Source organism: Diabrotica undecimpunctata, chromosome 5 (assembly GCF_040954645.1).
Source record: "Diabrotica undecimpunctata isolate CICGRU chromosome 5, icDiaUnde3, whole genome shotgun sequence".
Lineage (NCBI taxonomy): Eukaryota > Metazoa > Arthropoda > Insecta > Coleoptera > Chrysomelidae > Diabrotica > Diabrotica undecimpunctata.
The window spans coordinates 45,710,445-45,733,600 of record NC_092807.1 but is presented as its reverse complement, the minus strand read 5'-3'; the positions used below and the strand labels follow the sequence as shown (position 1 = coordinate 45,733,600).

Genomic DNA, 23,156 nt, shown 5'->3' with positions numbered 1-23,156 from the left:
CCAAAATTCACCAAAGTCGGGTTGCTTAAAGTCTAATTTTAGTTCACTATCACATGACAAATCAATCAGTTTTTCTTATTCAATTGCACTTAAATCCCGGATCGACGACTCAATAAGAAAGGGATTTCGTATCCATTCAAATTCAGAATAATTTTCTGTAAAATACTCATTAAATTGCTTGATTAATTTATTCCAGTGAATCTTCCAACGGAACAATAACTCAGAATTAATATTAAATTCATTATCTGTAACGAAACTTTCAGTGTTCGAAAATGGTAGGGTAAGTTATGTTCATTCTTTATTTTCAGTTACAACTGAAAATAAAGAACGTTAACTCTGACCTACAACCAGAAATCAGTAAAAATGAAATAAAAAAGGCACTCAAAGAAATGAAGAATAACAAATCTCCTGGGAAAGATGGAATAACCGTGGAAATGCTAAAAAATGGGGGGAAAACTACAGTGGAATTCCTATATGTACTAATGAATTTAATATATATTTATATATGAATTTAATATATATATATATATATATATATATATATATATATATATATATATATATATATATATATATATATATTGAATACAAAACAAATACCCACCACATGGAACGAGGCAATAACACTATTACTATTTAAGAAAGGCGATAGAAAAGATCTGAAAAACTATAGGACCATAACGGTACTGAATGTAATGTACAAACTGTTAGCTAAACTACTAACAAACAGATTAACAATTAAGTTAGATAATTACCAGTCAAGAGAGCAAGCCGATTTTAGAAAAGGATTCAGTACAGGCGACCATCTGCTTACGATAAAAATATTAATTGAAAAGGCCAACAAATATCAAATCCCAATGTATATGGCATTTGTAGACTTTGAAAAAGCATTCGATAAGGTGAAACATTGGGCAGTAAAGAAGTCTTTACAAAATGGGAGAATAGACTATAAATATACGGACTTAATTTCCAATATATATGATCAAGCAACAACATCCATCAAAATAGTTGAACAAACGGAGCCCATTAAGATACGGCGAGGAGTCAGACAGGGTGACACTATATCACCCAAACTATTCAATCAAGCTTTGGAAGACGTTATGAGGAAATTACAATGGGAAAAACGGGGTATTAACATAAATGGCCAATACTTGAATCACTTAAGATATTCAGACGACATTGTATTTATAACAGATAAAAGGGAAGAATTGCAAAATATGATGGATGAATTAAATAGCGAATTAACAAAAATAGGTATACAAATAAATTATAATAAAACGAAAATTATGACCAACCAACCAGAAGAACTAATAATTACAATTGCACAAACAACTATAGAACAAGTAAAAGAATATGTATATTTGGGACAACTAATTAAATTAAATAAAGAAAATCAGACCGGAGAAATAAAGAGAAGGATACGGTTGGCTTGGGTATCCTTCGGAAAACTTTCCTATATACTAAAAAATAGAAAATACCCCAATATTTAAAAACAAGAGTCTTCAACCAATGTATACTTCCTGTTCTCACCTACGGTTCTCAAACTAAGACGTTTACAAAGAAAAACATGGAAAAAATAGCAAAGACCCAAAGAGCTATGGAAAGGCAAAATGCTGAATATCAGGCTATCGGACAAGAAAAGAAATACTTGGATCCGCAACAAAGCAAAAGTGACCGATGTATTAACGCAGATAGCAAAACTTAAGTGGAAGTTCGCTGGACATACCATAAGACAGAAAGACGACAGATGGAATAAGATGATTATACACTGGAGACCATATAGTTACAAACGGAAAAGAGAAAGGCCACAAATGCGATGGTCAGATGACTTGAAGAAACATGCAGGCCCGAATTGGATACAAACTGCCTACAATAGAGAGACGTGGAAGAAGGAAGAGGAGGCCTATGTCCAAAATTGAATAGCAAGAGCTGTATAGATAGATAGATAGAAGTTATGTTCAAGACTTTTTTTACAATATCAAGCTTCTTTAAAAAAGATCCAACCTTATCAATAATAACAAAGAGAGTAAGGTCCATTCGCTCAGCTTGGGCAAAGGTTAAAATACGTTTATTGACGTTTCAATTTCCACTTCGGAAATCGTTCTCAAAATACAAACAATTAGTGAATTAAACAAATCTTGTTTTTTGTTACTTAGTGAAAAATTCTTCTAATAATTTAGTTTTATCTGACTCATCTATATTGACAATTCAGACATACATTATACATTTTGAAGTAGACGACTTTAAAATGATATTGCTAATATTGTTGAGTTGCGTTCCTGGGACGACTTTACTTATAAGATAGTTCATTCGATTACATGAAATCAATTTTAACTTAAGATTATCCGTCAGAAAAGATCATAACATGTTATTCGTCTTTAAAAAGACAAATACATGCCATGATGACAGTTAAATTCTCCTGTTAGTGATTCCATAGTAAATTATGAGGGAAAAACCAGGAAAAAACCTCATAATACTATCCCGACATGGTAAGTATTTGATCGTGCATTTAGTTTACCTTCAATAAACACCAAATTCCGATTTTATATGTTTGTTATTTAAAAAACATAAATGACGTATTCTCTATATGTTACTGACTTACCAATACTGGTATTTTCCTTTTAATAACTTCCTCTTTTAATATGGGTAACCAGATCCTACTACATTCTGCCGAGGAATTCGCGACACAATTGGTCTCATTTAGCATAATTAGAGCCGCTTCTTTGATTTTTCTCTTTTTACAATCCGTTTCTTTTAGGACTATATTTGAATCATTCCATTAAACCCCATGTTCATTATCCCATGCGTGTTTACATATTTGAGATCTATCAAATTCTCTATTTTTAATATAGGATTGATGTTCACTTATTCTAACATTTAATGGCCTTGATGTTTCACCTAAATAAAACTGATCGTATTCACAAGGTATTTTATAAATGCAATTCCTTGTCCTTTCTTGTTCATTATTGAGATCTATTTTGTCCAAAACCAAACCTAACAATGAACAAGAACGGACAAGGAATTGCATTTATAAAATACCTTGTGAATGCGATCAGTTTTATTTAGGTGAAACATCAAGGCCATTAAATGTTAGAATAAGTGAACATCAATCCTATATTAAAAATAGAGAATTTGATAGATCTCAAATATGTAAACACGCATGGGATAATGAACATAGGGTTCAATGGAATGATTAAAATATAGTCCTAAAAGAAACGGATGGTAAAAAGAGTAAAATCAAAGAAGCGGCTCTAATTATGCTAAATGAGACCAATTGTGTCGAGAATTCCTCGGCAGAATGTAGTAGGATCTGGTTACCCATATTAAAAGAAGAAGTTACTAAAAGAAAAATACCAGTATTGGTAAGTCAGTAACATATAGAGAATACATCACTTATGTTTTTGAAATACCAAACATATAAAATCGGAATTTGATGTTTATTGAAGGTAAACTAAATGCACGATCAAATACTTACCATGTCAGGCTAGTATTATGAGGTATTTTCCTGGTTTTTCCCTCATAATTTACTATGGAATCACTAACGGGAGAATTTTACTGTCATCATGGCATGTATTTGTCTTTTTAAAGACGAATTACATGTTATGATCTTTTCTGACGGATATTCTCAAGTTAAAGTTGATTTCATGTAATCGAATGAACTATCTTATAAGTAAAGTCGTCCCAGAAACGCAACTCAACAATATTGGCAATATCATTTTAAAGTCGTCTACTTTAAAATGTATAATGTATGTCTGAATTGTCAATATAGATGAGTCAGATAAAATTAAATTATTAGAAGAATTTTTCACTAAGTAACAAAAAACAAAATTTGTTTAATTTACTAATGTTTGTATTTTGAGAACGATTTCCGAAGTGGAAATTGAAACGTCAATAAACGTACTTTAACCTTTAATTGTGGCTTATTCCCATTTAAATAGTAATTAATTTAAAATGCCACAAGAAAATAGCTTCAGGACAATATTAACATATTCTATTATATATTTGTATTAATCACGCTGTTTATTTTATTAAATGTAGAGTTATTGTATATTAAACAAAAATAATAATAAGAAATAATTTTTCTTATTATTATTAAAAATGTTTGGTCCGGAAGATATCTAAATTTTAATACCAACGCACCCACAGCCCATAGAAGAGGTGTTGTATTCAGTCTTACTGACAGAGCAATTATTAAACTATCTAGTCCACAGTACCATCCACAAATTTGAGACAAGTTAAAGATATTTAAAAAAAAAAGAATTATCCTCCAAAATTATTTTAGAACCGTCTAATTAAAAAAAGAAATTATATTATCAGAAATCAATCCAACTCCAACACCAAACCAAAACAAACCCAAACCATACCTAGCAATAATAATAATAATAATAATGTCACTAAGGGTAAAACAGCTGCTTCGTTCACACCTTAATAGTAAAAATTTGTTTAAGGCACTAAACACCTATGTATGTTCCGCGCTTAGCTACTCGTTTGGTATTGTTAAGTGGACAAAAACGAATATAGAAAATCTTCAGCGAAAAGTACGAACACACCTCACAAAGGCACAAAAACACCATCCTCGAAGTGCAATAGAAAGAACGACATTAGCGCGGTATTTAGGAGGACGAGGACTTATGGATATAAGTGAGCAACTAGAAAAACACATTACTAATTTAAGAACTTATTTTCAGGTGCAGGCTGAGACATCTACTCTACATCGCGCGATTTGTGCAGTAGATGATACAACACCGATCAAACTGAGAGAACCAGAAATGCGCATAAACCATCTTACTAAGTACGAAAAAATGCGCACCTGGATGGGTAAACCTCTTCACGGGCGACATCCTAATGAGGTCAGTCAAGACCACGTCGACAATAAAGCGTCGAACTATTGGCTGACATCAGGAAATTTGTTCCCTGAAACAGAAGGTTCATTACTCGCCATTCAGGATCAGGTTATACCAACAAAAAATTACCTGAAATATATCGTCAAAGACCCTCAGGTCCAAAATGACAAATGCCGATATGGATGTCAAGCTCAAGAAACCATCCAACACATTACCGGGGGTTGCCAGGCATTTGCTGCAACTGAATATAAGGAACGGCACGACTCAGTAGGAAAGATCCTTCATCAAGAGATAGCCATCAAACTGGGACTTCTCCAAACAAACCATCTCTCATATTATCAATACGTTCCTGAAAGTATACTTGAGAATGATAACTACAAGCTATACTGGGACCGCACTGTGCTCACAGACCAAACAGTGGCACATAATAGACCAGATCTCATACTAGTTAATAAACTAAAGAGACAAACAACACTAATTGATGTAGCGATACCCAACAACAATAATCTTCGTATTAAACAAAACGAAAAGATCGCCAAATACAGGGATCTGGAAATTCAAATACGAAGACAGTGGAGAATGGAAAGTACCCAGACAATACCTATTATTCTCTCTACTACTGGAGTTATTCCGAAGAACCTCCTAGAAAATATAAGAAAGCTGAGTCTGAATGAACATCTCTACAAGACCATGCAGAAAGCTGTACTTCTCTCAACATCCAGATGTGTACGAAAATTTTTGGGAGATACTCCAGCATATCAAGTCACCTAGGGCTCGATAACACGGAAAGAGTCCCACCAGAGCTCAATCCTTTTGATACCGTAGGTATCTGGGATGAGTGAATTTTCCCCTTAGAGGGAGTGAGAGCCGTATGGCTAAATCTGGGAAATGTCACTAACTCAAACAAATACTATATATCCTTACCGTACATTAATGGATTTTCTGAACAAATGTCAAAAATGTTTGCAAAGTATAATATTAATGTTGGACATAATTAATCAAAAACATCTGGAAAATATTTTTCGAAATTTAAACCTAAGGTTAATAAAGACCATCAATCAAACGTTTATAAAATAAATTGTAAAAACTGTAATGTAACATATATTGGGCAAACACACCAATACCTACATAGGAGTTGTTGCACACAAACATAGTGTACAAACCAATGCATTAAACATCACAGCCCTAGTCAAACATTCTCTAGAAACTAGCCATTCTTTTGATTTTGAAAATGTACAGATTTTCAATCTGTCAGGAAAAAGAACAAAATTACAATAAAAGATGCATCTTGGAGATGATTCACATAAAAAGAAGATCCAAATTCTATCAATAATAAGACTGACATCAAAGATCTTTCCAATATGTATCATAATTTAATAAATTGAGTTGTTTTGTAAATGCTCTATGGCAGATATTTAAGATACGACCCTGAACCACTCCTATTTAAAGAAAGCCGCCAGATGTCATCTGTCAATGTCAGATACCATTTTTTTAATCCATGTTAAACATTTTAAAAAAGTGTACAAACACAAATGAGTTTCTAAAATTAAAGATTTATTAAAACATGTTCTATTTACATTATTTACACAAAATTTTTTCTGAAATTAAAGAAACGACATTCAATGGCACTAACTCTCAATGTTTAACATTCCTAACCACAAATATAATCTGATAAGTTTTTAAATATAAAGATGACAGAAGCGGCTGTGTCTAATATTCCAGCTAATGTGCTCGGTAGAGCGCGACAATATTTGAATGATAAAATTATAATTTCATTACATAAAACCAGCCATTTTTTCGTAGTGACCATTTCTAATAATAATTTCTTTAATGTTTTAATCCAAATAACGTCAAAACGTATTATTTTAACAGTAATATAGAACACCATGCGTGTAGTTAAAGGACAAATGTAGTTAAAGGTTTAAGAAGTAATCTACTTATTTCAAATTTTTCTTTCTATTTTTTAAATAAGAGTATAGAACGTTTATTCAGAAAATGATAAAATATAAATATCTAAACAATATAATGTTTAATTCGATGATATTTCGATTTTGTGTTTTACGATACAAATATTTTTGATATGTGTAGAAATATCTTATAACACCCAATATTTTCCGACAGGATGCGTTTCTGCACTACTGCGACCTTTGTGGTGTTAGCATCGCTGTGCAATATTGCAATATCGTCGAACATCTGGTGGCGTGCCGGTAGAATGACCGGATTATTGCTGAACAAGTGTTTCTGGGCCGATGATAGCAATCCACTGGAACATCCAGAACGATTGGTGATCATTCTCAAGGAATGCTTGAAAAAACGAGGATTGAAAATGCTTGAGCGGGCCATCGGAGAGGATGTTATTGACGTTGTTGATGGGGTGAAATTGGTTAGATATCGAGAAAAGAATAGTACAGAAGACAGGTAAGAAACATGAATTTTAAAAAAAGTCTATTTAATAAATTCAAATATTTGTGAAAATATTGAAAAATTATAAATTTAAAACATAAGGTAATTTTAAAATTATTAATTTTAGTCAAAAACTGTAAGTGTATCAGTTATTGACTTATAGGCTATTGAGTATGTACACCTGCGGACAGTGAATAACTTACACCTTAATTTTAATACTTACACATTATATTTATATATATTATATACTTACACATACAATTTTAATACTTAATGCTTACACATTGTAATATTATAAAATCGCAATGTCGTACGGATTTGATAAATGTCAAAGAATGCATTTGAATTACGCGCATTAAACAAGAGCGATTGCCAAACTCGAGGAACAGCAAAAACTTCTTTTTATAATTTTCATTTTGTTACATTTTGTAAAGTAGATTTATTTTATTTTGGTTTTTTAATTTTAATCAACCTATTTTGCCTGGGTCCGCCACTGATAACGTCACTTTAACGTAAAATGTGCGTTTAAACGAGGTAAAATTAAAAAAATCGGATACTACATATGTAAGAGTGTAAACTATTCAATGAATGCAGCTGTACTTTAGAAAGGAACTTCTTATAGTGCCGTGCACCTATAGTGCGTTGGCGAATTATCTTAAGGCCAGACGTCTGTCTTTTGCGGCATGCAAAAGATCCCCAGTGTTATTTATGCCTGTCCAGATCTTTATGTTCCGTAGCCACGACATTTGTTTGCGACCTACTCCTCTCTTGCCTTCAATCTTTCCCTGCATGATTAGTTGAGGGATTGCGTATTTTTTTCCTCTCAGAATATGGCCGAGGTATCCAATTTTTTGTACCTTGATCAAATTGAGTAGTTCTCTCTCAGTATTTGCCTTTCCTAAGACTTCCTCGTTTCTCACCCTATCTGTCCATGGTATGCGGAACATTCTTCGCAACGTCCACATTTCGAAGGCCTCCAACTTATTAATGGAAGGTACTCTTAACGTCCATGTTTCCATGCTGTATAACAATATGGACCATACATAGTATTTAACCATCCTGTAGCGGACATTGAAGGAAATATTGCTGTTACATAGTAGCGGTTTAAATTTGATAAAAGGAGGGACTACAACGTTAAAAAAACTTTATTGTCTCATATGGTTAATGGGCCTCCAAGTATGAATAAACCGCGGAGTGCTACCATTTAAGTGCGTTTATGAGAAACGAGTGAATTTTTACCTATGCACTAGGGTTCTTTTAAGTGAATTCTGTTCAGTACATATACATCTACAATACAGAAAAGTTGGTCAAAATTAAATTTTCTATCAAAATGTAACAATAAGTTTTTTTTGACAAAATATATTCAAAAAAGGAAGCAAGAAAATAGGAACAAACGCGGTTTTTCTTTTTTGCCCCGGGGTTATAGGTATAGACACTGCTTTACACAAGAAACTCTTGTTCTTTCTCTTCAAAATGACATTTTGTAGGAGACTTTAAGGACTTTAAGGGTTTTAAAACTTTAGCATTTACAGTATCCGAGATACAATTTTTCAAAGTTCGCCACCCACGCCATTTTTGTGCCATTTTTTCTATTTTTTCGTAAAAATTTCTCTATACGCAGCTTCTTTTTTTCTTTATTTGTTACAAATTTCGCTACCTAATTGTAAAGTGGAACCTTTGGTGTAAATTTCATAAAGAAACGTGAATAATTAACAATCTTTTACGGTTTAACAAATATTAGACCTTTATTTATAAATAAAAGTTTATTATTTAATTTCTATTGCGCACTCAATATTAAATTATGTTTTTATACTTCAATTGAAGCAAATTGTTGCAAACAGTGTGGTAGAATTAAACGAACCTTTGTTCAACAAATTAGGATGGCGATCTTCCTATCATTTAGAGCGTACTAAATTATGTAATTATTTCTAAATCGAAGGACCACCCACTAATGTGAGAAATAAGAACACAAGCATTTTAAATAATACGTAATTTAATGATTGAATGTTACTACAACTAAGTTATTATCTAGTTAAAGTTTTAGTGCAAAGTTCTTTTATTGAAAGCGCCGATCATTGTCCACCTTACACTAGTCTGCGATACACTACACGAGCACTGATACAGATTAAAATGTTACTAATAATTATCACTTCAACTAAGGATGTTCTCTTCAATATTAATATAATTGATTAAGAATGAGCGTTTAGCTTTTAACTGTATTATACAATACATTGATACTGAATACTTAAAAGTCTGATTGCAATGCCTAACTATTGCCGAGGGGTTTGCGGGGGACAACTTCGAGATTTCTAGACAGAGGTAGGTAAAAACCACCTTTTGAATGCTTTCTAACAGGGAAATTTTGGGAATTGGTCAGAGAAAGTTAATCTTTTGGGTAAAAATATCTTTTAAATACATTATCGGCTTTCATGAGAATTTGCTGAAGAATTTACCTCGGTAGATTTTAAGAAGTATAAGTAGTGACGTAGCAACACTTGGATACATGTCTTACAGAAATTTATCCACAGTGGCGGAGAACTAAAAAATGACGTTGTAGATGAATCACTAAAAACACATTAAATAAAAATATATTTTACTACTCCATATCGTCACGAATCCAATTCCCAGTAGAGAGATTCCATTCTGCCTTAATGGAGCATTTAAGATTACTAAAAAAAAAAGATAAAGATGCGGACGCATTCTTTCATGAGGCAAAAAAATACGATATGATATGTTATCATGAGATAGTACTAAAGAGTTTGGGACCATCTTGTTGGGAGGTGAGATAAAGATGTAGCGTCGAAAACTAAGAATGTGTTTGAAGTCAGAGTTGGTTGGCCCAATTTTAAAAAAATTATAAGGAGATACTAAGTTATAGCCTTGCTCTTTGGTTCTTGTTCTATAAAATCATGTGGAATATATGGGCACACATTAAACAATATTTAGCGTTGAATTCATCGGGCTTTGCCACACTGGATAGGTAAAGATATATTCTATTGTTAGATATCCTAGATGAGAAAAGTATATTTTTCTAAGATATTTGACTAGTTTTATTTCATTAGGAAGATAACAACTGTAGCTTGATTCTTAGATGGAAATTTCAGTTAGTTAAGAGGTCTTGAGTAACTATGTTGTTGATTGTTCGAGCTGGTGTCAGTAATAATAGAAGAATTATTTTGTAGTTCCATTCTTTTCCAATAACTATATGTACCACCCCAGGTTGGACCTTTCATGAAGCAGATCGAACTTATAAGAGGCACAAAAATATTGAAACGATAAGAAATCTGTCTTTTCAGACATAAAAATTTGAACTGTCATATCATTCTAAATACCTCACCAAATAAAGAAAGAAAATATTTATAAAATACATTGTTCACCCAACTTTCACTGTATATATGCTTTTAATATTAAACCCTATACTTCCACTGTAAAAAAAATCAAAACCACTTTTTCAAAAACGTCTGAAGGTCCCCACTTGAGGGGTACCTTCAGACGGGGAACGGGGCAACTTCAGACACATTTGGAAAAATGACAATCTCATATAAATGTTTTAGAAATTATTTATTACAATATTTAAAACTATATTATCACACTTAATCAATCCCCTAATGCATATTGAAGTTTTTCAATGAAACTGAAAAAGACAATAATGATTTCTGCCGCTTTTTACCCTGTTCAGAATGAGTTGGCAAAAGGGCTACAATTTCTGATAAAGAAGCACTAGAGATATCTGCTACGATCGGATAGAAAAATTTATAATTTACTTTAGATAACATTCTCAAAAATGAAATTTCAACATCCCCATCATCACATTTACCAGTCAAATTTAACCAGCACAAAATCTTCAATTTTCAATTCACTCCTGTCAAAATTTTGCTGTGGTTCTTCTAATACTTTATCATCAGAGTTTTTGCCATTTTCATCATCAGTTGTCTTCCATTCTTCTCATTTTCAAGAAGTAGTTTTCTTTTCGTAGATTTAGTACGTTCAGCATTCGAGTTGATGGTTTTCTTTGTTTTTTTTTATTGATCTGTTTTTCTGCCAGAAGAAGCTTTTATGGGGTGTCAGTTATTATTCTGCTTTTCCCTTTTCTCGTGGTTTATTGGAGCTAGTATTGAGTTTCGATATCCTTATCTCCTTAGGACTTAAATAACAGCCAAGCTGTTGAGAGGGCATAGGCGTAGAGTTTTGGCAGCTTGATGTTGATGGAGTGTCTATTGGTTGCTGAAAGTTTTCGCTTAAAATTTGGGGAGATGAGGGTGGTTTTTCAGATTCTAATGTTGGTAGACTTGCAGCCAGTTGACATGTTAGTGGTTCATCAGGAAGAGCTTCGTCTGGAAGATTACGTCTCTCACTGACCAAGCTGGGAGCAAACATATCGTCGGTGAAAATATGCCTGTCAACTGGAAATATTCCTGTTTTTTTTTTAAAGAATTTATAATACTTTGTGGTAACATAGCACGGCCATGTGTAACCATGAATCAATTGCAGTATTATAATATGTTTTAAAAGGTTAGAATGTGCAAGGCATTAGCTCTTGCTAGTTCTATTGCCTCAACTGACAAGTGGCTCTCATGATTGTCGCAAATTAGAAGCATTCTTCTCTTTTCAGAGGAACCTGAATATTTTATAAAGTGCTGCATCTCATGAACGAAATTGGAAGTGGTCATCCAACCTGACTGATAAGCCAAACCCAAGGTCCCGTTTGGTGCTCCATTTATCATGTGGCTCTTAAAGTGCACTCTCGAAAATACTAGAGCTGGAGGTATTGTATTTTCAGCTGCATTTATAAATAAAACTGTAGTAACCAGAGTTCCTCTCTTACCACTTACAGCAGCTGCTACTTGTTTTTGGCCTTTTTGTGAAATCACACGAGAAGGTTCTTTGTTAGTTTCAGTTTTGTTTCATCCATATTCCAAATCCTGAATGAGTCACAGAGTTCTGGGTATCTTTTGATTAATTTTTCATAATTATTAAAAAGAGCATTCGCATGTTTGTTAAAGGAAATTGCACGTGCAATACTGCATCCTTCAGCAGCACGGAGAAATAATCTTGGGTGGCGTGTCATAAAACCGTATAGCCAGAGTTTCCAAATTGTTAAGACCATAAAACATTTTTGAACACTTAATTAAATATACCTCAAGGTCGTCTTATCTGTTTGTCAGTAAAAACCTTGCTAGTATAGTTTCTTAATTTCATATCATGTTCGCCATCTTGGTTATCCTTTTGGGATATAAAGTATAGGGAAATTTCCTTTTGTTTTTTCTTTCTTCCTAAATCTTACCATCTTCAGACAATCTGCAACAAAGAAAAACCGTTTTTAAATAACTAATTATAAATATATATATAACTAAATACCTAAATATATATCTTGTATTAAATTTTATTATAAAAATGAAAGGAATGATGAAAGCTGAGCAACTCTTTAGAATAGCTCAAGACAGAGACAGTTTCGCCATGTTAATCGCCAAAGTCAAGGGGACTTGATAGGGCACGTTAAGAAGAAGATATAACTTTTAAGCACGTTATTTCAAAAAATGTGTCTCTATTTTCCATTGAGTTTGTCTGATCGTGCCCCATACCCTTTTGTCTGAAGGTGCCCCACTCGATGTGTCCAGACTAAAAATATAACCTAAGAGTGCCATCAGTAGACTTCGGCAAATATGCAAATAAAAATGTAGAAAATATGCGCATAAATATGCACGTGTTTACCCGAAAATATGCAAATATTTTACAAAATATGCATACAAATAAATAAAAAAATCGTAAAATAGTAACAATTTTATTTAAAAAAAAAGTGTACATAACTAAATATTTCCTACTATTCATTAAGATTTACATTTATTTTAAGTAACTACATCATTTTTAAGTATAAATAAACTTATTTAGAATTATGGTAACAATAAATGACCAAGTGGTGTTCAAAATTTTCTAACAAAAACTTGTGGCTTCTGTCTGAGTACATATATTTATATATGGAAAAACTTCGTTCAACATCAACTGATGTAACGGGAGCATTTTTCAAACTAACCAAAACATTTGGTTCTAAATTAATTGTTTCCGAAATATTTCCAGCTAGAACACTGACTACTTCAGAAAGAATATGGTAACCTTTATTTTTTTCCATAGTAGCTTCAAATTTTTTTAAAATATCTTTTCCAATATTACCTCTAACGTTCCGACAACATGACGCAAATTCTTTTATTAATGCTGTACTTTCGAACAATGACAGTTTTGGTGATTCTAACTGAGTAATTTTTTTTTGAACAAAACTAAAATTTGATTTTATAAATGAAAGTTCTTGTTGAAGCAAGTTACTCTGAAAAGTTTGTTTAGAATCCAAAAGAGATTGGGAACTTTCATCTGTTAACGTATCAATTATGTTCTTTATTTTAACAAAATGATCTGCATAAAAATTAGCTGCTTCTAACCATGTTCCCCATCGCGTTAAAATAGGTTGTGGTGGAAGAGGAATGTTAGGTAGCATTTCTTTATAAAGTTGAATTCTTATAGGAGATTTAAGAAATACTTTTTTGACACTGGATATCATGGTATTTACAAGAGGAAACTTTTTTCGTATTTCCTCTGCAACTCTGTTTAATCCATGCGCTACACAAGTAACATGTATTAAATCTGGGAAAAATATTTTTAAATTTTGTCCTGCTTTCACCATATAAGGAGCAGCATCCGATAAAATAAGCAGTAATTTATTAGAAGGAATAGTTGTCGGAAGAAAAAAAGTTGCTAATGTTTCTTGTATAAAACGCGAAATTGTTAAAGCATTTGTTTTCTCAAGTTGCTGGCATGAAATAAGATGAGATTTTGGTAAGGTATCTTCTTTAAGAACACCAATCAATAAATGAGCAATATACTTTCCTGAGGAATCAGTGGTTTCGTCTACAGATATGTAAAAATAATTATCTGCAATTTCTTCCTTAATATTAATTAACACCGACGAGTATAGCCCGTTCACATTATTTCTTCTTAGAGACCGATCACTTGGAACATTAAGTCTGCAATATTTTTTTAGAAACGAACTAAAATTTACATTTGCTAATTTTGAAAGCGGTATGTTTGCAGACACTAATGCGCGACACAAGTCTTCATTAAAAGTTTCTTGCTCATCTAATTTTTTTGAAGTAGATTGGAAACATTTTGAAAAACACTCGCTAAGTGTTTTAAATGCAGTATTAATCCACAAATTCGTTTTTGTTACTAACCATTAGTACATCATATAACTTATTTTAAAATTCAACAAAAGTTTTTTTTTTGTTAATTCAATTACAATAAAAATAATTGTGTTTTAGAATAGCTGACTTCATAAAAAAAAGTAAAGGTGAAAAATTTTTCTAAATACACACCATTGTATTGTACCATGGACAATTTTTTCTCACTAAAGGAAGCTATTTTTCATTTAAAAACAACCTACGAGTACTAAATTTCAAGTAAATACGTTTATTGGTTTTAAAGTTATTGTTGTTATTAACTAAAAGAATTTAATTTTTGACGTGACAACGTCTTAAATTAGGTTGTGGCTCGGAGTCACTCATGAAAAAGTGTAACGCCCGCTCACGTCTCTTACGATGAGTCACCGAACGAGAGAGAGGCCCGCCGGACCGGCGAATGCCTTGCGTCTCTCTCCCACTCAAACATGATCGGTCCGCTGCGCGCGCAGCACTAGAGAATTAGGCGCGTTGAATCGGTGCGTGCTTGTGTCTCTGTCTTTCTCGAGCGTTCTTGGCGTTGGAAAACCGAGAAAGCGTCATAATACAAGTTCACACGTGTGGTTAAAGTATCGTCAGCTGTGTCTGTAGTGAAAATATTTCATTATCGTAAACTATGACTGTTGCATATATGAATCGGCTCGAAGCTTTCGAGATGTGGTGTTATAGGCGCATCTTACGTATATCCTGGGTTAACAGAGTTACTAATGTGGAGGTCCTGCGTAGAATGGGGAAAGAATGTGAAATTCTCATGACCGTCAAAACTAAAAAGTTGGAATATCTAGGACATGTAATGAGAAATCCAGAACGTTACGGCCTTCTCCAGCTGATTCTCCAAGGGAAAGTGAATGGTAAGAGAGGACCGGGAAGAAGACGCATTTCCTGGCTTCAAAATTTGCGAAAGTGGTATAACACGACTACCACTGAACTGTTCCGCGCTGCAATAAATAAAGTAAAGATAGCCGTGATGATCGCCAACATCCGGAACGGATAGGCACTTTAAGAAGAAGATGATTGATGGATTAATTGTTAGATTGACACAAAAGTTGAGAAACTGAGTTTATAGGTTATGTCATACTATTGACAAATGTTGATAGTGTTAAGTAAATCATTAGATCACTCTGCAATCAATCGTAATTCAGTCGATTCACTATCCTCAACAAAATCACTCAAATAGAAATTAGTTAAGTTTAAGTTTACATGTACAATGTTTTAGTAAACAAAATATATTTCTATAGTTAAAATTTGTGCAATTCTTATTTTCATTCAATTCCTTGTTCCTATTGTGCAATTTAATAATATTCATATCAATAAATATTCTACCGAGAAAAATACGTTGTCACGTAAAATCTTCGCCCGTAAAACCGACTTTACAGGCAACCGATTTTTTTTAATTTTAACACCCTGTATCTCGAAAAGTAAATAAGCTTGACCCCTCATTAACTATATCGTTTTGTTCAATTTTTCGAGAAGTATCTACAGTCAAACGTTGTAAGTGTCATTTGGAAACACCCTGTATGTATGAAATATTAGATATTTAATAGAAAATATTAGATACTTACAATTTTGCCACAGACTGAATAGTAGATTTTTCCCATATCCATAGACAGCTCTTTATAAGGTTTAATCCAAGTTGAAGCACTGGTTGTTTTAGGCATTATAAAATCACAATCTTCCTTTTTGTTACGCACAACGAGTGTTTACGCTTTGAATATCAAAACAAAAATGATTTACAAATCTGAGCATCAAATTAGAAATGTTTAGGTACCTAATTCAATAAACTGGGATATTTTGGAAAATCCCTAAATTAGGAACAAAACTATTAGCCGTTTACCTGCTGTTAAGATAGATTTGGGGATTAGATCATAAAATGCAAATGAGCGAACCCTTAGCGATTATCCAATAACTGAATGCCTCAGTGACCGAGACTTTCTAAGAATGTTGAGGGCTACTTAAATTGATCTTCTTTGAAATTGTAAATGTTTTGTACCTGTAGAGATTACGTACTTAGATCATTTCTTGATTAAAATGACTACAAAATTTTATACAAGAATTGAAATAAATTGGTATGTTTAAAAATTTTCAAATACAGTATAAAAATCTGAACTTTTATGCACTTTATGCAAACTTTTATACAAATATGCCACAATATGAAATATTTGCATAAAATATGCACAATATGCAAAATATGCAATATGCATATTTGCCGAAGTCTAGCCATCAGTAACAAATTGTTATACAGCAATAAATGGACTTAAAACTGGTAGCAATGTTAATTATCCTAAGTCTTGTCTTCTAATAAAAAACTAATCTTACTTTCAATCCAAAAATTTGACATTTAACCTCCAAAAACTAACTTTTCACTTTATGACATGAATCCTTTACTGCACTGTTCTACAGACTGAACTACAATAATGTGCGTAGTAATGGAATGTTTTAATGTCAGTGTTGCCAACCCGAGTCCTTAAATTTACCCACAATATCAATGTCTGAAGCTGCATCCTGTCTAAAGGAGCCCCCTTCTCTCCTACATAATTATTTGATTGGAAAAACTAACTATAATTATGTAAAAATTATTATGAGTTAGGTATACTAAACTTGTTAATATTAAAAATCGATTATCGCTAATTGCTATAACTGATAACGTGCTTACAGTTCGAATGATCGAACGAGACTACCAAGTTTAAAAACTTTAACACTATGAATATTTCTCCCTACTATTCATATCATACCCTAAAACTACCTATAAACTACCCTTAAAACCCGATACATAAAAAAATTGTTACTTTAGTCGAGTATGTTCAAATTCGTTCATATAAAAGTCACAATATATTAACTTGCTGTAGTTTGCTAAATGTACATGATAACTAAAGCCAGAATTTTTTCTATTAAAGATTTAAAAGCCTAATAGGGCTATCACTTTCCTTTATAAAGTGTACTTACAGCCAAGTTTCTTAGATATTGATACTTAATATTGACGTAAACATAATAATAACTTTATTATTGAGTTATCGAAGAAAGGAAAAACATTAATGGAAGGGGTCATGCCAAGGACAGATACAAAACAAAAACTTCGAGCACATTCAGTGACAAATAAATAATCCCTTATCCTTTTTACCAGAGCTCTGTTGCCTTCTGTCATAGTGATTACGTCCGGAGTGAAAATTAGATTCGAAGTCAAGGGCGGAACATTTTTATTGAATATATACACAAAAAGATATAAAATTTTATAATTAGGATATCTGAAGATATATATATATATATATATATATATATATATACTGGACACTTTATACATATATACATATATACATATATATATATATATATATATATATATATATATATATATATATATATATATATATATATATATATATATAAAGAAGTAAACGTTAAATAGTGGGTTTGCAGCAATAAAAATGAAATGTGTACTCTTTTAAATTTTTATTCCAAGCTTTCGGACATTGGTTATGTCCTTCATCAGGGAGAAACTTAACGAGGTTGTATCAACAAAGATCTATTATAATATTGATAAAATTTATCATGGTCTCTCATCTATTTTAATATATAAAAACTATTTTTATGTTTAAAATTTTAAAAAAATTATTACTGTAAATACAAAAACACTTAATTATTCTAAATAAATACGTGACATTATTTTGACAAAATTCTTTCAAATGTCCTTTAAAATTTTAAAAAAATTATTACTGTAAATACAAAAACACTTAATTATTCTAAATAAATACGTTAGAATAATTAAGTGTTTTTGTATTTACAGTAATAATTTTTTTAAAATTTTAAACGTATTTATTTAGAATAATTAAGTGTTTTTGTATTTACAGTAATAATTTTTTTAAAATTTTAAACGTATTTATTTAGAATAATTAAGTGTTTTTGTATTTACAGTAATAATTTTTTTAAAATTTTAAACATAAAAATAGTTTTTATATATTAAAATAGATGAGAGACCATGATAAATTTTATCAATATTATAATAGATCTTTGTTGATACAACCTCGTTAAGTTTCTCCCTGATGAAGGACATAACCAATGTCCGAAAGCTTGGAATAAAAATTTAAAAGAGTACACATTTCATTTTTATTGCTGCAAACCCACTATTTAACGTTTACTTCCTTACGTTGTCAGCAAATACTTCTGGTTCATTATATATATATATATATATATATATATATATATATATAAATATATATATATATATATATGTATATATATATATATATATATATATATATATATATATATATATATATGTTAGTTTTGATATTTCGGGTTTGACTCCGCGTTAAATGTTGTTGGTTTTGATAAAAACCATTTTGACGACGTTTCGGCAAGATCTCACTTGCCATTTTCAAGTCTCTCTGGATGGTCTGCTTCTTGTCGATGTTCGAGTGGAAGTGACTTGCGGCATACAATTCGTAAAAAAAGCTTGAGAAAAGAAGCAAAAAATCAAATTGAAACAAAATTTTATTTAAAGGATTTTAAAAACAAACTATTTATTACAATGCAATGAAAATAACACAAAAGAACAAGTATCAAAAGAAGATAGTTACAAAAGATGCTTGATATTGATGACCATTAGTCTCTGCATAAATTTGCCCTTTTTTGCTTAGAGAACAGCAAATTCTTGCAACAAAGTTATTTCTAAATTTGTTGCAAGCATCTTGTATCCTTAGCGAAAGTTCTACACGATTTTGTATCGGAACGGAATAAACAAATGCTTTTATGTATCATCAAACACAATAATCGCAAGGATTAAAATCTAGCGATTTTGCTGGCCAAGCAACTGGACCGCCTCTTGCCATCCAGTGGTCTTCGTAGTTATTATCAAGAAAGTTTCGTACATTCCAGCTAAAGTAGGTCGGACAGCCGTCATGTAAAACCATAAAGTTTGACGAATATTTAAAGGCCATCTAACGAATCATATAAAACATTTTGCAGGAAATATAAGTAATCAGCACCATTTAAACGACTACAAAATTCCACAGGCCCAAGTAGATACTCGCTAACTACTTCTATCCAGATATTTATGCTAAAACTATGCTGATGGTTAAATTCTTGAACAACGTGGGGATTGTCATAAACGTACGAATAATATTGTGCATTATGCACATTAAAAATTACATTTTTTGTGAATGTAGCTTTGTAAAATGTATCTGAAAAAAATTATCTACCGAATTATTCACGGGTATCAGTGCTTGTACCTCTGTAAAATGAAAAGGATATAAATTTTCGTTGTGTAAGATATTTACTACGGAAGATTTTGAAATAGTGAGATACATGGCAGATAGTTTTCGAACGCTAATTTCTGGATTTTTCTCAACTTCCATTAAAATAACATCTTTATGTGCTGCTGTTACTTCATCATGTCCCCTCTTTCATTATTTTTTGGGACTACTGAATCTGTATCTCTTAATCGTTGATGAAGAGCTGTCAATGTTAAGTAAGTGGGACCACGACTGGGAAATTTTTCAGGGTATCTACGTTGTGCTACTCGAGCGTTACACCTCATTTCGCCATAAACTACAGCATATCAAACGTATTCCTTATTAGTAAAAATCATTATGGTTGAATTGAAATTATTATATTTAAATGCCACAAAGTAAAAAACTAAACGATAAACTTCACGAACTGACCACAATTTGACAATGAAAAACGTAAGTTATATTTCTGTCGACAGGTCACGGCCAACTAGTGCAAAAAATATGAATTTAACTTTCATGACGAAAAAACAGAAAATTTTCAAATCGATTTTTCTAGAAAACGGTGTATCCTAACGATTTAAGTAAAGTAGCTTTTAGGTTAGAATAGCAGAAAATTTAATAACCTAGTATCACGAATGCTTAAAAGGTAAGGCCAAAAAAGTTATGCGTTAAAATAACCGTTGACCTACCCAAAACTGACGCCTATGATCGGTACTAGAAATTTACAATTGATGAAATCGATTCAACTATGGAGGATAAGTAATTGTAATAGTTTTCGTTTTTTGAAATGGAACCGTTCTGGAGGTATTTAAAAAAAACTAATTAAGCATGTATTAAAATTAAGTATTAAAATTATTTGTGCAATCTCCGGTCTTTGTTTGTCAGGAGAGTTTCTGAACACCCTGCATATATTATTATAATTCTCGATTTTCACTTTCAGAAAAATATTTAAGAAAATAAATATGAAGGTATCTGTTTAAAAATAAGTTAAAAATAAGAATTTAGTGTATACCAGTGAAGTTGCATTTTTAATAATCAAAAGTGATTCCACGAATGATTATTTATCAATAGATTTAAAAGGACAAAATGAAAGGTATAAAAATTTTACGGACCAATGGACTTTAAAAACAAAAAGCGGTTGGGATTTTCCAATTTTATTTATAACCGTTGGTATCAATAGGTATCAATAGCGGATTATCAGCAGGTTGGACTTTAAAATTTCGCATAGATCTTGTCCCTCACTATACATTTCGTTTACTTTATACCGTGTTGCCATTTTGATCCCTCAGGTAGATCGGTTGTCTTGTTTTTCGGACGAAGTCTACTTTTGCCCGACTTTGAAAGAATATAATTATTTTCTTTCCTTCTTATAATTGTAAATGAAATTTATTTTGATAAACTGTAACATTTTTTTATATAATTAAAATATTAATTATTTTTATTCCTTTTACCCCCGTGATGATACGCTTATGTTCGGTTTACCGTCTTCAAAATTTTATTGAATGCCCGGAATTTCCTTGCGTCCGAAAGGTTTTTAATCCTTTCCGTCTTAATCCGGGTCTTTTATGATAGATTTGTAAATATTCCGAAGGCCCGTATAGTAATTTTTCTGTAAAGACCCAATCTCGGGATTTCATATTTTATCACGTGCCAAATTACCTCGAACTTTCCGATAGCCGTTATAACCTTATCTTCTTAGAAATAGATACAGGCTGGCCTATTATTTTTGGGGGGAAGATACCCTCACCTTTTCTTGGGTAGCTTGGTAAAATTTTAGAGGAACCAAGTTACTTCTCGGTGGGCACTCGTAGAGAAAACAACTTATCGGTGGGCATCCGTCGAGTTAAGACGCTTAGTTCACAATATCGTATCTGCTACCTTACCGTCTCTGTGCATTTTCTTTATAAGTGTGTATACACTTGCTTATTAGAGTTTTTTTTATCTTACACTATATTAGTTTAAGTATAGATGTAAAGCACCTTCAAGGGTAAATAAATTCAGTGTTTAATACCAGTACAGTATTAACTTCAGTGAATTAAAGCAGCAGCCTTCAGGAATAATTACTGTAAGTGACATAATTTTAATATCTCCACCTATCTGGGCAAGTAACATGGTATAGCATCATATCATCTCCCATTATCTGGACGTATCGAACGATCATACATGTCTTCAAATGTAATTGAGAGTAGCTACTGAATTTTGCAGTCAATTAAAAAACATTCTATATTTTTTTTTTGTTACGAACCAAATAATCGACTTAACCAAGTGCGGTTTGGTTAAATTTTTATGTTTTCACGTCAGTAAACTTTTTTGTATTTTTGTAAATTTAAATTTTATTAATTTTTGTTATCTTTTGTGTTTGTTATAATTTGTATTCAATTTTATTGGCTATAATATCTCGAGATTCGCCAAAACTTTATTTGTGCATGCTTGTGTTATACTTATATCTTTGTAAAGATAATTTCTAATTATATTTCTGCCTATTTTTTAATGTATACCACCATTTTATAGTTGTTGGTGTATCTTTATTACTTGTGTTGCATTCAGCAGCGTCGTAATTGTGTTGTTGTTTAATATATTGTTATTGTTTCATGTATGTATTTTATTTGTCGACTCCTAACAAAGTTCCCTGATATATTTGCTTTTTACCTTTAAATATAACTATACCTTTGACCAATAGAAAGATCAGGCTTATTAAGTTTCGTAGGTAAGTAAGTGCAATACCTTATATATTTATTTTTTGTTTATGTAGAGTGTTGACCAAATTTATTCAATAATTAATTGTGATATCTTTTCTTGGGTTTGGTCTCAGAACCTAAACATCTTTCCTTATCTCTTTTCTTTTCTAAGGTTTCTTAATTTTCTCCTTAAACCCCAAAAAATTAAGTGGCGCCCTGTTCCCTATCTTATCTTATCTTTGGTAATTTTACCCATCTATCTTTTTGTTCATTTCTGTGTCTTTTCCAATAGCTCTTATCGTATATTTACTTATTTCGTCCGTTGGACCTATTCCTGGTTTCAAAAGCTAGTTTCGAACCCACGACTCGCTCTCCACCAACCATCTGGCTGCCGTCCGCAGTGTCTCCATTGGTGACCTTTCTAGCACCATCCAAAAAAGGTTTCCGAGGTTACAAAACGAACATACATTTCAATATGTTACCTGTTGCACAGATAAAAGTGGCTCCACAGGTCCTTCATTCATTTTTTCACACCAAGGTAAAACCAAGGTAACGGTTAATAGTTATAACAACTGTTTGTTAAAAAATATGTATAAATAGATTACGAAAAGAGTTGAATATTTAAATGACACTATAATAATTTATAAATACACCACAAACGCTGTCAAAACACAACTTACAACTTACAGTTGCCAGTAGGTAAATCAATCACTGACCCTCGATCTATAGCTGTCTTTGTTCGAAGTTGTGCTTGATAATTTAATGGTTTACCAGGAATACTCT

At 31.9% G+C, this 23,156-nt stretch overlaps 1 protein-coding gene across 1 annotated transcript in view; it reads left to right on the top strand.

Moving 5' to 3' along the window:
* Osi23 (DUF1676 domain-containing protein Osi23) overlaps nt 1-23,156 on the top strand; it is a 206,592-nt gene that overhangs the window by 9,035 nt on the left and 174,401 nt on the right. The window contains exon 2 of the mRNA XM_072531904.1: nt 6,966-7,262. Within this exon, the coding sequence (XP_072388005.1) occupies nt 6,966-7,262 (297 nt within the window). The remainder of the gene's footprint in view (nt 1-6,965; nt 7,263-23,156) is intronic.